Source organism: Oryctolagus cuniculus, chromosome 4, assembly GCF_964237555.1.
Source record: "Oryctolagus cuniculus chromosome 4, mOryCun1.1, whole genome shotgun sequence".
Taxonomy (NCBI): domain Eukaryota; kingdom Metazoa; phylum Chordata; class Mammalia; order Lagomorpha; family Leporidae; genus Oryctolagus; species Oryctolagus cuniculus.
Genome location: NC_091435.1, coordinates 89,465,858 through 89,480,978, shown reverse-complemented (window position 1 = coordinate 89,480,978; position 15,121 = coordinate 89,465,858). Strand labels below are relative to the sequence as shown.

Genomic DNA, 15,121 nt, shown 5'->3' with positions numbered 1-15,121 from the left:
CCCCATGAAAGAGTTTATCAAGTGCACAGAGTTGTATTTTTTAATTATTTAGATATTTCTAAATATCCAACTATCCAGAGAATCATAGGGACAAACCCATATTCTAAGAGAATTGATAATTCAAATTTTAGGAGCATGTATCAAGTTACTACCATGTGTTGAGACTCAAACTGTGACATCAGGCATGCATGAATGTTGAAATTAAAACTAATGGACATTTCTTTCTCCTTTTTTTTTTTTTTGATTTTTTTCTTTTTACTCTTAGCTCCCATATGTAAGGGAGACCACGCATAGTAATTTGGAATGTATGAGATAATGGTCATGGGAATGCTATATTTGTCTAACAAAATGGTCTAAAAAAGAATCAGTACAGTTTTCTGTCTTATTCCAAATCCTAACTAAATTGTTTTTCCATACATACATATTAGGTAAAACTTTGTTAACTATCCTTTTGGGAAAATGGACCAAGATGATCAGATATTTATTAAAAAAGGGTGAAATCACTGTTCCAGAGAAGCCACCTCTATGGACCCATAAACAGTTGAAAGGGCAGGCTGGTGGAACTCTGGAGAGGTTGAGGAGATTTTCACACCTACTTCACAAGCAGAAGTAAGAAAGCAGACTCTTAACAACCTGAGATGAACTGCAGCACAACCCTGTTGGTCCACACTAGGGGTTGATTTAGTGGTGGTGACAAAAAAAAAAAAAAAAAAAAAAAAAAGACTGGAGATTTTTATAAGGAATCAGAAAGGATTTTCTGTAGCTTTTTGTCATAAAATATTGGCAATAAAGCTCTGTCAGACTTCTGAAATCAAGGAAATGCAAATTAATATTTAACTCCAGCTTGAATGGCTATCACCAAAAAGATATAAAATAACAAATAATGGAGAAGAGGTGAAGAAAAGGCAACCCATATGCATTGTCATTTGGAAAACAAATCAGTATATCCATTATGAACAGTACTGAGGTTTCTTAAAAGCTAAAAATGGAAATGACATGGCTCTCCACTTTCCTGTATATCTGAAGGAAATGAAATTGGTATACAAAAAAGGTAACTGTTCTCCCACGATCATTGCAGTCCTAGTCACAATAGCTGAGACTTGGAATCAACCCTTGTGTTCATGGATGGATGAACAGATAAGGAAATGTGGTATGCATACACAATGGAATATTATTCAACTATAAAAAGTACATTTGTAGCAAAATAAGTGGAATTGGAAATCTTTATGTTAAGTGAAATAAGCCAAACACAGAAACACAAATACATGTTCACTGTCATGGGTGAACATTTAAAAAAAAAAAAGCAGACACTGTAAAAGTAGAATACTGACTCACAGAGATTAGGAAGGGAAGGAGTGAGAGAAGGAATAGAAGGAAAATGGACATTCGGACAGAAATAACAAATTCTAGTGTTCCATAGAACAGCAGGATGATTGTAGTTCATAGTAATGTATACTGAAAACAAAAAACTAAAAAAGAACTATCAGATTTGAAACACAAAAACAGATAAGGAAATGGACAGACCTGCTGCCTAGACAGCCTAATTTACATTGTGTATATGTGTTGAAACATGGCACTATACTCCCTAAGAATGTGCAAATATTACATGTAAATCAAAACTTTAAAAATAAAATAAAAATACTCTACTTCAATGCTAACTCCAAGCATTTGGTTTCAGAGACTCTTAAAGGAAATGTCATTTTGCCATTTCAGGTTTCTTTATAATCTGTTTTATAAATAAAATGTATCATGAAGATCATATGAGATGATTTTTGAAGATTAACTATCATTTGCTGTATATAGGTGTTTATTTTATTGAGTTTTCATGCCCACACAAAAAAGATTTTTACTAGTTAGCCAATTTCTTGATTTTTTTTATCTTTTGAGGTAAAAAAAGAATTCAATGTTATTTTGACAATGTAGAAAATTACTTGACGTGGGTTTCAGCTGTGGGAAGTAATGGAGGGTTTGCTTGTTGTTACTCTTGCATAGCTGATTGATTTACCTACTAACTGGGGTTATAATTCCTCCCTTTCTCATTCCTCATTCTGTGTGGCTTATCACTCATACATGACTTTCACAAGAATTGTCTTATTTTCTCCTTTAATCAGCCCTCTGAGTTAGGTAAATGTTTGCAAATTTATATATTTCTTTTTAATTTGAAGGGGAGGGAGAGAGAGAGAGAGAAAGTTCCATTTGTCCACTACCCAAATGTCTTCAACAGCCAGGCCTGGGCCACAGGGACTCAAGTACTTTAGTCATTATCTGTTGCTTCCCAAGGTTTATGTTCGCAGAAAGAAGAGACTTAACTCAAACCAGGATACTCTAAAGCCAAGCATTGTGGCATAGTAAGTTAAGCTGCCTCCTGCAATGCCAGCATCTCTTATGGGCACTGGTTCCTCAGCTGCTCCACTTCTGATCCTGATCCATCTCCTTGCTAATCTGCCTGGGAAAGCAACTGAGTGCTTGAGCCACTGCATCCACATGGGAGACCCTGAAAAAAGCTCCTGCACCAGCCCTGGTCATTGTGGCCATTTGATGAGTGACCTAAAATAGCAAAATGACATTTCATTTAAGAAACCTAAAATGTCACTGAAACTATAATTCCCTGGGTTTAACTATGAGGTAAAAGGTGTGTGTTTAACAACTATAATTGTTAGTAAAATTCTCCAAAAGATGTATTATCATATATTGACTTTATCAAGCCCCAGAATAGTATATTAATAATAAAATTAATAATTAGTATTATATTAACAGTATACTCTTTTAAAAATATATGATCAATCAAATTTATCCTTCAAACTATTTGTACTGTTGATTAACTTAATTCTTCAAATTTTCCATTGACTATACTTTTTTTTTTTTAAAGATTTTTAAAATTTTATTTGAAAGGCAGTTACAGAGAGAGAGAGAGAGAGAGAAACAAACAGAGAGAAAGAGAGGTCTTCCATCCTCTGGTTCACTTCCCAAATGGCAGCAATAGCCAAAGCTGGGCTGGTCCCAACCAGGTGCCAACAACTTCTTCTGAGCTTCCCATATGGGTACAGGGGCCCAAGCACTTGGGCCATCCTCTCTTGCTTTCCCAGGAGCATTAGCAGAGAGCTGGATTGGAAGAGGAGCAGCCAGGACTGGAACCACTACCCATAAGCTGCAGATAGCAGCTTGACATGGTGCACTACAACACTGACCCCATCTCTAATTTTCATCATGCTTTTCTTTTTTCCTATATAAGTGTCAAAAATTATGAATATTTTAAAATGAAATTTCTCATACAGCATAAATCTTTAAGTCTTTCCATATCGAATTCCATCACTGTAATTCAAAACATCCCAGAACTACCACTACATAATTAGGATCAATAGCATAGCTATATTCATATTTCTTCCCCTCAACAAACTGTGACCTAGTTGAAAGTAGGGAAAACATCTTATTCATCTTCATGTCTCCAGGGATTAGCAGTGAAGTTTTATCTAAAATGGTCCAACACATTCTTTGATTGCTCTCTGAGAAAGTAGTATATTTTAATGCAAATTAATAGTTCACATTTTGTATTGTGAGTATCTCTCCGGTTTGGTTTCCCTGAAGGGGATTATATCATTTGGTAAATATTCAGTGCTGTGCATATGAAATCTCTCCCCAAGAGGATTGCCTCCTTCTCTTTTACTGAGGAAGCTGACTCGCTCTACAGCACTGGACCTTGCCAAGGCAGAAGTGTGGTGATACAGGGTTGGAGACCAAAATTACTTCCAAATTACTGGTTTTATTGCAGAGACATGGATCCACAGTGTGTAACACCCAAGTTTCTGTGTGTGTGTGTGTGTGTGTGTGTGTGGTCTCTGTTCATGCCTAAGACCCTGCCTGAACTTCAATTTGATTGTTCTTGCTTTCCTATACTTAATTTTTGTTTATTATCTCTCCCTTCTCTCTCTAACATTTATTCTTTCTTCTGGGCACTTCTTTTTTCCCCACTACTTCCCAGATTTCTTTAAGTTGACATTTTTGGTTTGAGTCAAGCTGAGTCTTTCTAAGAATATTTGTAACACAGAGCTAATGCCAAGAAACTTGTAAGTTGTGGTGGATTACTTTTAAATGATTGGGTTTGGATACTTTTCAAGTTGAATGAGAAATATATTAATTCTGGAGTTTGGCACTCACAACTAAGAGGTGTTGGTATTGCAGAAACAATCTGCCCTGTCACATTAGAACAATAAGCAGAGAGAGATCAGATCCTCTGGTGCTTTCTTAGGCAGATCCATTGCAGCTGTGAGGAACCAGCTAAAGAATATGAGCACAGGCTCTATTTCCAATGGATGTCCCCTCATAAAAATGTCAGACTGTAGCCAAAATTTTTCAAAATATCATGATTTATCAGTGGTCAAGTTGTTGTCTAATATGTATTGTAAAAATGCATATTGTGCTTGTCTAACCTAGATGTCCATTCATCTTAAATACAACTTAAATCAACAGGTCTCAAACTAGGGGTATTTGGAACTCAGAGCTACATTTTGCAGTGTATGGACATATTTTTCATCATTACAACTTGGAGTAGGGTGGGATGTGTTGCTACAAGCAACTAACAGGTAAAGGCCTGGCATGTGGTTTGCCATCCTAACAGGCCCAGGACAGTCAGCCACAATAAAGGATTACTCATCTCAAATTATCAATAAGCCAAGGCTGAGAAACCCTGGCCTATATGTCTGCTGACTGGAAAACATGCAGACTCCACCATTTCATTGAGTTCCTGGTAATCCTATAGAAACAATGATTTTGAATGTCTCTATCCCTGGTGGCATTTGTAAATGCCATGTGTTAGAATCTAATGCTGATTTCTAATCCTAGATTCAATCTGAAAAATACTATTAAGAAACAGCTCTTTCTTTAGAATGAAAATAATTTGTATGGTCTACTGAATTCATCTTTGATAATATAATTGGAGATCATTTTCATAAACAGCTAAATCTGGTTTTAAGGTAATTTTCTGTGTCTGGATGCTTACTTGTGTATTGATTTCTTCATGGAAGCCTATTGACCTTGTCAGAATTAAATTTAAATTTTTAGCATTCAGGCAAAAAAGAGTAAACAGAATTGGCTCAATTACCTTTCCTGTGCTTCAGCGTTTGCTAGCAGTTTCTTTGTTTTGTATAAATTTATTTTATTATATCTTTGGCTTTATCTGTTTCTTTCCAGGTTCCCAGTACAATTACACTGCAGTCTCCAGCAGTGTCCTGTTACTTGCACAAAAACTAAACCCATTATTTGCAGATAATGAATTCCAGCAGGATAATTAGTCTTGACTTCTGGAAATTCTGACATCTTGGAACTCCCTGATGCTGGCTCTTATTCCTTCATTTCCCTTCCAAAGAAGATTCTTTGCCTCATTCATTTTCATCAGGCTTACTGGGGACCAGCACTGACCCGGGTTCCCATTTCTGTATTTTTTCTAGAAGTAGGCAAAAGAGTAAGCTGGTATTAATATTGCAACCAGTGATGGTGTTTTTTATTTTCAGTGCCTTTTTCACTTGCAAATAATGTATGTGACATGCTATATGTTTCCTTTCATTTTTCCTGAGTTTGTGTTTCCAGTGTGGATCTTAGAGTAGTAGCAGTCAATTCACAGAGGTGGAAGTTAGAGATCTTGGTTCTAATCTTGGCTTGTACACCAAATTTCTAGATAACTTTGGGCACCTCAATTCTCTTTGGGAATTTCTTCCATCTATGAGTGTAATGGTTAGAATCCCAATATTTTATGAATGTGGCATAGTACAGCTGTGGAAATATGCAGAATATGGAGTAGAGATGCCTTCTTGTATTTAACCAGAGTGACTCTTCTGTAATATAGTTTATTTAGCTTCTAACTCTATTCTTTAAACTTCTTATTTGGAAATGTTAAGAGCAGGCCTTCTAGAGTAGTCTATTTTAAGCATAACTTCTTCCATGAAACCTATCCCTGGCTCTTCCTACTTCCCACTTGGAAGTGACTTTTTCTTTCTTTTGAATTTCCAGAGGCAGAATTTTGGAAAGAACTCTAATCATCTAATTTGACTCTATACCTGAGGCATGAAATCTCAGCTAAAATTTATCCTTGACAACATCAATCTCAAAGTCACTGAACTTGAACTAAGCTGGTCAATCCATAGATAATCACAGATGAAGCTAGAGGGAGAAAAAGAAGCTTATTGAAAGGCTTGCTGTCCCTAGAATTAAGCTACTTTCTTAATTGTTATGGAATATTAGGAGCACAATAAAATATCCTCTAATTTGTTATTACGGTTGATACCCCCCGGGCCTTGAATTATAATCAATGTGCTTCCTAAAATCCTCTATATTAGACAGGAGCTCATCTAGAGTAGGGATTTTTTATTTTATTTTAAATGGAGAGAGAGAGAAAGAGAGAGAGAGAGAAAGGTGTCTTCCATCTGCTGTTTGATTCCCCAAGTGCCCACAACAGCCAGGCTAGGCCAGATAGATGCTGGGAGACTGGAATTCAATCTAGCTCTCCTACCTGCATGGTAGGGACCCAACTACCTGAGTCATCATGTGCAGGGATTTGGAATTAGAAATTAAACCAGTATTCAGGCCGGCGCCGCGGCTTACTAGGCTAATCCTCCGCCTTGCGGCGCCGGCACACCGGGTTCTAGTCCCGGTCGGGGCGCCAGATTCTGTCCTGGTTGCCCCTCTTCCAGGCCAGCTCTCTGCTGTGGCCAGGGAAGTGCAGTGGAGGATGGCCCAAGTGCTTGGGCCTGGCACCCCATGGGAGACCAGGAGAAGTACCTGGCTCCTGCCATCGGATCAGCGCGGTGCGCCGGCCATTGGAGGGTGAACCAACGGCAAAGGAAGACCTTTCTCTCTGTCTCTCTCTCACTGTCCACTCTGCCTGTCAAAAAAAGAAATTAAACCAGTATTCAAACCCAGGTGCTCTGAAATGTGATGCGAGTATCCCAAGTGATGTCTTAACTGCTATGCAAATGCCTACCCAGTGGGCCTTACTTTAGTGTGGATCTGACAATCACTGGTCAATGACAAGGTCTCAGAAGTAAGAAGGAATCTGGGTTATTGAATTTTAATATTATTTCTTCCACTCAGTTTTATATTAAAATTTTGCAACTGATTTCTGTTTGGGACTTTGTTTTCCCATTTGTAAAATGGAATGGTTACAGCCCTAGTAGTTCATGAATATAGCAGGGGTAGTTGAAGAAAAATGAGGAGCTAACAGTAAATATCGTTCCCTGACCTATGCATGCCCAGAGTCTTGTACCACACACTTGACGCAGGGAGGAAGTGGGGGTTAAGGACGTAAAGTGTTTCAAAGAAGCAGATATGTATGGCTGCTTATCAAATTAAATACAAGGTTCTAAGAATTTTGTTTCACTAGAACCAGACACCTGACCTTGCCTCTACCGTTATCTTCTTTTTCCTTCACTCTTTGTTCATCTTAACCATCTCATTTTCAGATGTACTTTCACTGTGCAGACCACCAAACAGGGCCATGTATGGGCAAGGGGTGAGGGAAAACAGTGACATAAATATAGGAAACTGTATATTATGGTGAAGTAGAAAGCAGTGTGGTCAATTGAAATCAGCTTCTCCCAGCAATACTCTTCAACCCACTTCACTACTAGGCATACCACACAGTATTAGGCATACCACTCAGAAACACCTTTTTTTAAAGAATGTGTCTAGGCCATTTGGCAAATGATGGCCAGGTCTGGCAGAAATTTCATAGCGAGGAAGTCAGACAGCAGGAAAGAAGGGATAAAGCAAAAGACAGAAAAAGAATTGCAAAGGAAAACTAAATGGAAAAAAAAGATGGAAAAATTATTGTTCCTAATGAGAAATGCAAGATTTTCCACCAGACAACTGTGACTCTTGGCTGAATGACCTATCATATGAATGAAAATGGTACGTATAAGGGGCTGTCCAGGAGGATGTGCCTGTGTCTGCTCTGCCTCTGAAGACAAGCGGTCACTGCAGGTCTCAGCTGCAGGACTGTTTCGCCAGACTGCCATCGGGAGGTAGCCATGCCCATTACACAGAGTGTGGAGAGAGCACAGAGCTACAGATGGAATACTCACATTCTAGACACAGCTCCACTTGATGACCCTTCTTGATCTGTCGTGCAACATCCAGGCCGGTGTCACAATATGTTAAGGACCCATTATGCTACAACATTTTCATAGTTCCAATAATTCCTACTCCTACTATTGCTAGATCACATGTTTTGAACAAAACAGTTATCCCTTCCCCTCTCACACCTACCTCACTGCCCATAAGCAATTACTTATCTAAAAGGTGCTCTCCTAGAGTCCCTTTCAGTTCTGATACGTAATTCTAATAAATCCACAGTTTACTTATTCCTTAATAATATTAAAAAAAACACTATTACATCAATTCTAATGAATTTTCACTTCCAGTGGACCTAACAACCTTTCAGAATTTATAAATCCCACCCAAGAAGCAAGCTAAACTTTTATCAAACATTTCCAAGTGAGTTCCACACAGCTATCTCCCTTGGAATTTTTCAGTGAGCAAATGCTATCAGTTACAGAATCCATTTGATTCTCAGAGATGGAATCTGTAGAGAGAGACTAGTAGTTTATTACTTTCCTTTATTAAAACCTGGAAAGGAATTCCTGACGCTCTGGGTAAAGATGGGAGAAAACTTATATGCAGATACTCATCTCATCTACGCCTCTGTGACACTTACCTTTCAGGAGGCAAGGGATGGCTCGGAAAGAGCTGATGAGGCCTTCAAATGGACAACCTCCCATAAGGAAATGTTTGTGATTCTGCACCCACAGCACATGAACCTGAGAACTGCCTAGACAGACACTCCCAGGTTCCCTCCCTAAGAAGCAGGACATAGAGTTTGTGACATTTGATGATTCATGTGCAAAAACATTTTAATTTTGAGAGGGGAAAAAATGAGCTTTGTCTCCTGCGGAAATGACCATTAGAACAATTCCAGAACAGCTTTTTAAAGAGGTATAAATGTACATATTCTACAGGTTACATAAATGTACATAACACAAGGTAAGAAAAGAGATTTAAACACAGGATGCAGAAAAATGTTTTATCCTGACCTAACAGGACTTATGTGATGCAGTTGTCTAGTTTTTAATTTCTCTTTTAAGACATTCATTCTAGAAGGAGAAAGGCAGTCAACAGATAGAGTAGGGGTGGAGAAATTCCTTGAGCCTACTTTTTTTTTTCTATTCTGTAAACCACTAATAAAAATAGATTCTGGTAGAGATAAAGGGAGCTTAGGGAGATGCCTCCAGAGGGAGAGAGTGGCCTAACTTAATTGCATTCCTCAGCAACCCTCTCCCCCTTTAATCCTGAAAAGAAAAGCAAAGGTCAAATGGCACAAAGCATCAACTCAGAAACAAAACACACAGAGGCAAGCTTTTTTTAAGTAAAAAATAAACAGCATTAGTTATTTTTCTTTCTTAAGTGGATGGAAACCATTCCTGATTATAAAGGGCACAGATAAGCAAGTATCTTTGTTACAAATGTTTAAATTTTACAAATACACAAAAATCGAGAAAAATGTGTCAAAGATTTTCTCAAGAAGTTTTAAGTATTAAGAACCAAATCAGAAAAAAATGGTGAAGGGGGAGGTGCATGATTGTAACCTCAGCCAGAAGTTGTGAGTAGAAAATAGTGTGAAGTCAGGCAGTCCACAGTCCTTCTAGGTGTCACTACTTGCAGGCAAGGAACCAAACAACTAATATGAAAAAACCTCCTGCCACTACACAGAAATCTTTCACAGCAATATTTCAAGCACATAGAGCTGAGCTACTATTCATTCAACACGCATATACTGCTTATCTACTTCTATCATCCCAAGGTAGGTATTTGGAGAGAATATGGTGGCTGATGACTCAACTCACACCAGGCAATCCTAAATCTCTAGAAAAATTTATTGAAAGTATCTCATTGCAAAAATTAAGAATAAGAAAGGATGGAGAAGGGAGGGTGGCAGCATGGACAGGAGGGAGGGTAGGGTAGAAAGTATCACTATGCACCTAAATCTGTGTATGTGAAATATATGAAATTTGTTAACCTTATTTGAATAAATAAAAAGGCATATATTTTTAAAAGTTTTATTTATATAATTTTATTTACTTGAAAGCTAATGAGAGAGAAAGGGAGGGAGAAGAAAGAGAGAGAGAGAGAGAGAGAGAGAGAGATTCCATCTGCTGGAATGAGTAGGCCAGGACAAAGCCAGCAGCCTGGAACTCCTGGGTCTCCCATGTCCCAGGAGTATTAGTAGGAAGCTGGATTCTGAAGTGAGTGGAGTGAGGACTTGAACCCAAGCACTCTGGTATGGGATGGGAGTTCCATGAAACATTTTTCCTACTGTAGTACAAGTCTGCATCTTAAATCATATTTTTAATACCCAAATGATTAACAATAACTGTCTACCTAATAATAAATCAGATCTGTAAATTTCACTTTAAGAGATACAAAAACAATAGTTCTCAATATTAAGGAGTTCATATACTTGATAGCACTATATCCATTTTCCAAAACAAGATGAAAAATGATAGAAAAAGGAAAAAATTCCTTGTTGAAGTTTTTCAGCCAGGGAGAAATAATGAACTGCTAGCAGCTGTGGAGGGTGTGAAAAACCTCTCAAAAGTAGGTATATTTGTGAACAGGACCAAAAAGAGGAACAGTCTACTGTAATAACCACCAATAAGAAGAAACACAGTGTTTGCTGAGAACCAAGGCTTGCTCTGGGCATTTTATTCCAATTATCTCAAAACTTAACCCAAAGCAAGCAGGTAGGTTCTATTATTTCCTCATTTTTCAGGTGGCAGGACTAAAATTCAGAAAGCTTATGTAATTTGCTCATAATCATATAGCTAGATTTGGTGCAGGTAAACAATAATCCCAGATCAATCCTATTCCAGAGCCTATACACCTCTAAGCCAAGAGAAGCAAAAGTGTCAGACACAAGACAAAGCATTCATTGTCCCTTTTGGCTGGATGGTGACAGAGCTGGAAAGGTTAAGGGGAAGTCAGACTATGGATGGTAGCAAGAGGAAACCACTGAAGGTTTCTGGGCGGAGAATGCAAGATATAACCATGTCTATGGTTTTAGGTTATGAATTGTGACTTACATCTTACAATTCGAAATGATAAAAATAAAAAAACTGAAGAGTTTCACCCTGCCTCTACATGAAATGTCTGGCTGGATTAGCACTTCGCAGTCATTCAGAATAAGGTTTCAACATGCCAGGCCTTGAGGAAGAGTCTACAGAAAAGTCTCTAAGAAAAATGCAGTGTCTGTGACCCCGCAGGAAAAGGAACTACTCATCCCTGGAGCTGTCCAAATCTGGCATAAAGGTAGCCCTGGGGAATGCAACACTCTAGAGCTGATCCCACAGGCCGTGGGCAGAGCACAGACTCCTGCCTCCCAGTCTGTGCATATCGGGTTGGTCTGTCACACAACATGAGACACTGAGCAAATGCCTTTCCCTTTCTGAACTTCCTTTCCCCCTCTATGAAATGAGGAATTGATTCAACACGTCTTCCGTTTTGCAACTTTCAGTCCTTCTCCTCCAACACACTAACCTAAAAGATATACTTCTGTCAGCAGCCCATCAGCCAAGATTTGGGCAATAACACCTCCTGAGAGCTTCTGCAGTTAGTAAACCTCCCAGGAGTTGTAATAGATCCGCCTGCGCCACAGTGTCATGGTTAGTGCTGCACGGGGACTTTAAACATCATCCTAGCTGTACTTCCCCAGCTTTACAAAGTCTTCGAATCCTTACCGAACATGATTTGGCCCAGGATTATCACTTTCAGTGCAAACAGGATCACTAATGTCAAAAGCATTTCGACAGTACAAGGCACTATGACCATTTTGAGAGCCATGCAGAGAACTCAGAGTACCCCAGAATCCAGATCTGTCAGATGTTCCAGTATTATTTGAAAGATTTGAAAGTTTTGTTTCAGTCTCAAAAAAGTGGTATGACTGTGTGTGTGTGTGTGTGTGTGTGTGTATGTATGTATGTAAGTCTGTGAAATTTCCATGAAGCCAAGGAAAGGGTAAAGTTGTGGAGTTGTTGAGGGTTGGTGGATACAGGAAAGGAAAGAACTGTTGCATCTTTTGGGTGTTCAGTCTCCAGCCATCAGAAATGGCTTTTCAAAGGACTGAAAATATTTCTCCCTTAAGAGATTATCAATGATGTGAAGCCCAAGGGCTTCACTTGTTAGGGTACAAAGTATCAAGTGGGGAGAAGATGCAAAGCTTATCACACTCCCTGAAAACTGCTGGTAAAACAGAAGTTAATGCATAAAGTCACACATTTTTGAAAAACCTTCTTAAGTTTCAATGTTCATGAGTTAAAGAGACAACACTCAGCAGTTCACCCACAGCTTCCCAAGAATGATTTGTTCCTGTAATCAGTTCATCGCAAAGATCTGAAGCACTTAAACCTATGGCTTCAGCTCCTGTGACCTCCAAACAGCTGACAGGAGCAGGGGAATGACAAACCGACATGAACACCGACAGGGATGTAAATGTAACGGCAGAACTAAACAAACCCACACATGGACAGTTACCAACCGCATGGTTGTTTGTTTTTCCAGGATCAAACATGAGCATGTACTCCTTCTTGGACCCAAGAAAGGAAAATCTGTCCAGATGTGTGACAGATTATCAGCAGGACTGCCAACCTCACGTGCCAGCCTCCTGGGAGGACCTGGCTACCGGGACCACCCACGCCCTGCTCTGGGAACTAGCTTAGGCAGTCTTCAATGTCAGGTTCTCCAGGTCCTCTCTCTGCCCAGTAATGACTGACTTCTTCAGGTCCACCAAGCATTGTGTGACTTCTTTAAGAGAAATCAGAGTTAACCTTCATAGAGGTTTTAGCAAATCTATTAGGAAGCATAAGGAAGCAGAAGACAAGTTCTGGAAAGGGTTCAGGATTTCCCCTCATTACTTGCCCCAGATACTAGCGCAGTGAATTCTGTTAGTCACAGCATACTAGGAGATTACAGTTAGTCTCAGTTTGTGACTCCATGAATGCCACTGACAACTGCAAATCTGAGAACCCTACCGCCCGTGAAGGGCAGAGACCCGTGGAAAGAGCTGCAAAAGGCATTTGGATGTCTGAACACGGTGTGTGTTTTCAGCTCCTCAGAAATGCAGTCTTGTCCACTGGCTGCTGCAATCATCCATCCCCTAGTGGGGCTGCTTTGCCAGCAGCTGTTGAGGAGACATTGATATATTGACACGGAAAAGCCAGGACGTTTGGGGGGGAGGGGGAGAAATTCACAGCAACCTATGCAGGAGCGCAACTCATTCTAAATTCTCTCTGCCGACAGAACTAAATAGTTCTTCAAAACTGTGGATGTGGGAAAGATGCCAAAAAAAAACACTGAATACCTCCTGACACTAACTTCAGGCGAGTTAAGTACACAGCAATAAAACCGGAAAGAGCATACTGGGGGTGCAATGTCCAGTACCCCAGTCCAGTGTGACTCTCCAGACGTGGGAAGCCCTCCAGAGAAGGAGGAGTACCCACTTGGGGAGGGCACTTTTTGGGTAGCTTCTCCTCCTCCAAGCCTACCTTCTCTCTCACCTTTGAACTTCACGTTTTCATAGGTGAAAGGGAGAAGAGAAATTTCTTTAGGATTGACTACTTCTAACACTGTTATTTCCAAGATTCTTTAACCTTCAGAAAAGGGGTGCAGACCACAGTGTCGGGGAGACGAGGGAGTGGAGGCAGAAGAGAAATAGGGACCAGGTGGGCCAAGAAAGCATCCCCTAGAGCACTTGAACTAGACCCACCTGTGGCAAAACCTCATGATGAGCGCTGCCTGGGTACTGTACTGAGTCTCATCCTGTCAGAACAGCCCTGCTTTCCAGGGTGAAGTGGATGCTGAGAGAGCAAAGGACTCGCCCAGGTTCACGTAGTGCTCTTGAGAGAACCCAGAGCTCAGGCCACAGGTGTCCAGGTTCACAGACAGGAGACAGAGGTGTTTAAGGAGACCCAGTCTGACAGACTGAAAGACAGAGTACTGTGGCAGGTTGGCGGGAACAGTGGTGAGGGCTCCAGACAGCCTCCGGGAGCGGCGGGGTGGGTGTTAGGAGTGCAAGCGCGCGCGCTGTGGGTACCTTGATGTAGGCCCGCTGCAGGTAGTTGTAGGGCACTCTGCGCTGGAAGTCACTGCGCACATCCTCGCTGACGCGGTGGCGGGACGCGGGTCCCCCGAGGCGCTGGGTCTCGCAGCTGCGGTAGCAGCGCGCCCGTTCCAGCAGCGCTCTGAAGAAGGGCAGCTCGGCCCCGGGGCCGGTCCCAGGGGGCGCGAGCGGGCGGCGGGCGGCGCAGTGGCGGGTACAGCGCGTGCGGATCTCCCGCAGGCGCCGGTGGCTGCTCAGCGCCGCTTCCAAGTCGCGCACCGCCTGCTCGTAGTCCCCGCTGTAGTAGGCAGCCACGCCGCTGGCGTAGAGCAGGTCGAAGGGCTGCAGAGGCCCGCGCTCGGGCTCCAGCTCCCCGCGCCCGCGCCCGCTGTCCGGGGGGCCGCCCCACAGAGGCAGCGGCAGCAGTAGCAGCAGCAACAGCGGCGGCGGCGGTGGCGCCCAGATGCGCTCCCGCATCCTCCGCCTCAAACAGGCGCGGGACGGCCACGCTCTGAGACGGCGGCGGGGCTCCTCGCGTTCGGGCCCCCTCTCCCACCTCCGAGGGCAAGCGCCCCGGTCCCGCCGCGATCTGGCTGCCCCGACAGCCCCAGGTGACTGCCGGCGCTCCGCGGGCTGAGAGGCGGAGGCTCTGCCGGGCCAGCCGCTCTTAAAGGGACGCCTACAGCTCACACGCTCCTCCTGCTGCCCGACCTCGGCGAGCAGCTCTCCCAGGCTCCCTGCTGCACCGCATTCTCTAGGGCCAGTCAGGGAGCGGGCGCTGCTTGGGGCCAAGTCCTGGGTTCCTTTGTAGCTTATAGAAGTGGATATTGTTACTCTCCTTCTCAGAGATGCTGAAAACTGAACGTTGGGAGTTGGACCCTCGGCATCTTCTGACTCTGTCCATGACTTCGCGGTTTTCACAGTACTTGACCTTCAGATGAAAGTCGAAGTCCACCTCAGGCTGTGCATTTAGCACTAGAGGGG

At 41.8% G+C, this 15,121-nt stretch overlaps 1 protein-coding gene across 1 annotated transcript in view; it reads right to left on the bottom strand.

Moving 5' to 3' along the window:
- The window catches only part of P3H2 (prolyl 3-hydroxylase 2), a 165,795-nt gene extending 151,007 nt beyond the window's left edge, over nucleotides 1-14,788 (bottom strand). The window contains exon 1 of the mRNA XM_002716510.5: nucleotides 14,132-14,788. Within this exon, the coding sequence (XP_002716556.3) occupies nucleotides 14,132-14,614 (483 nt within the window). The 5' untranslated portion in view covers nucleotides 14,615-14,788. The remainder of the gene's footprint in view (nucleotides 1-14,131) is intronic.
- Between the last annotated feature and the right edge of the window lie 333 nt (nucleotides 14,789-15,121).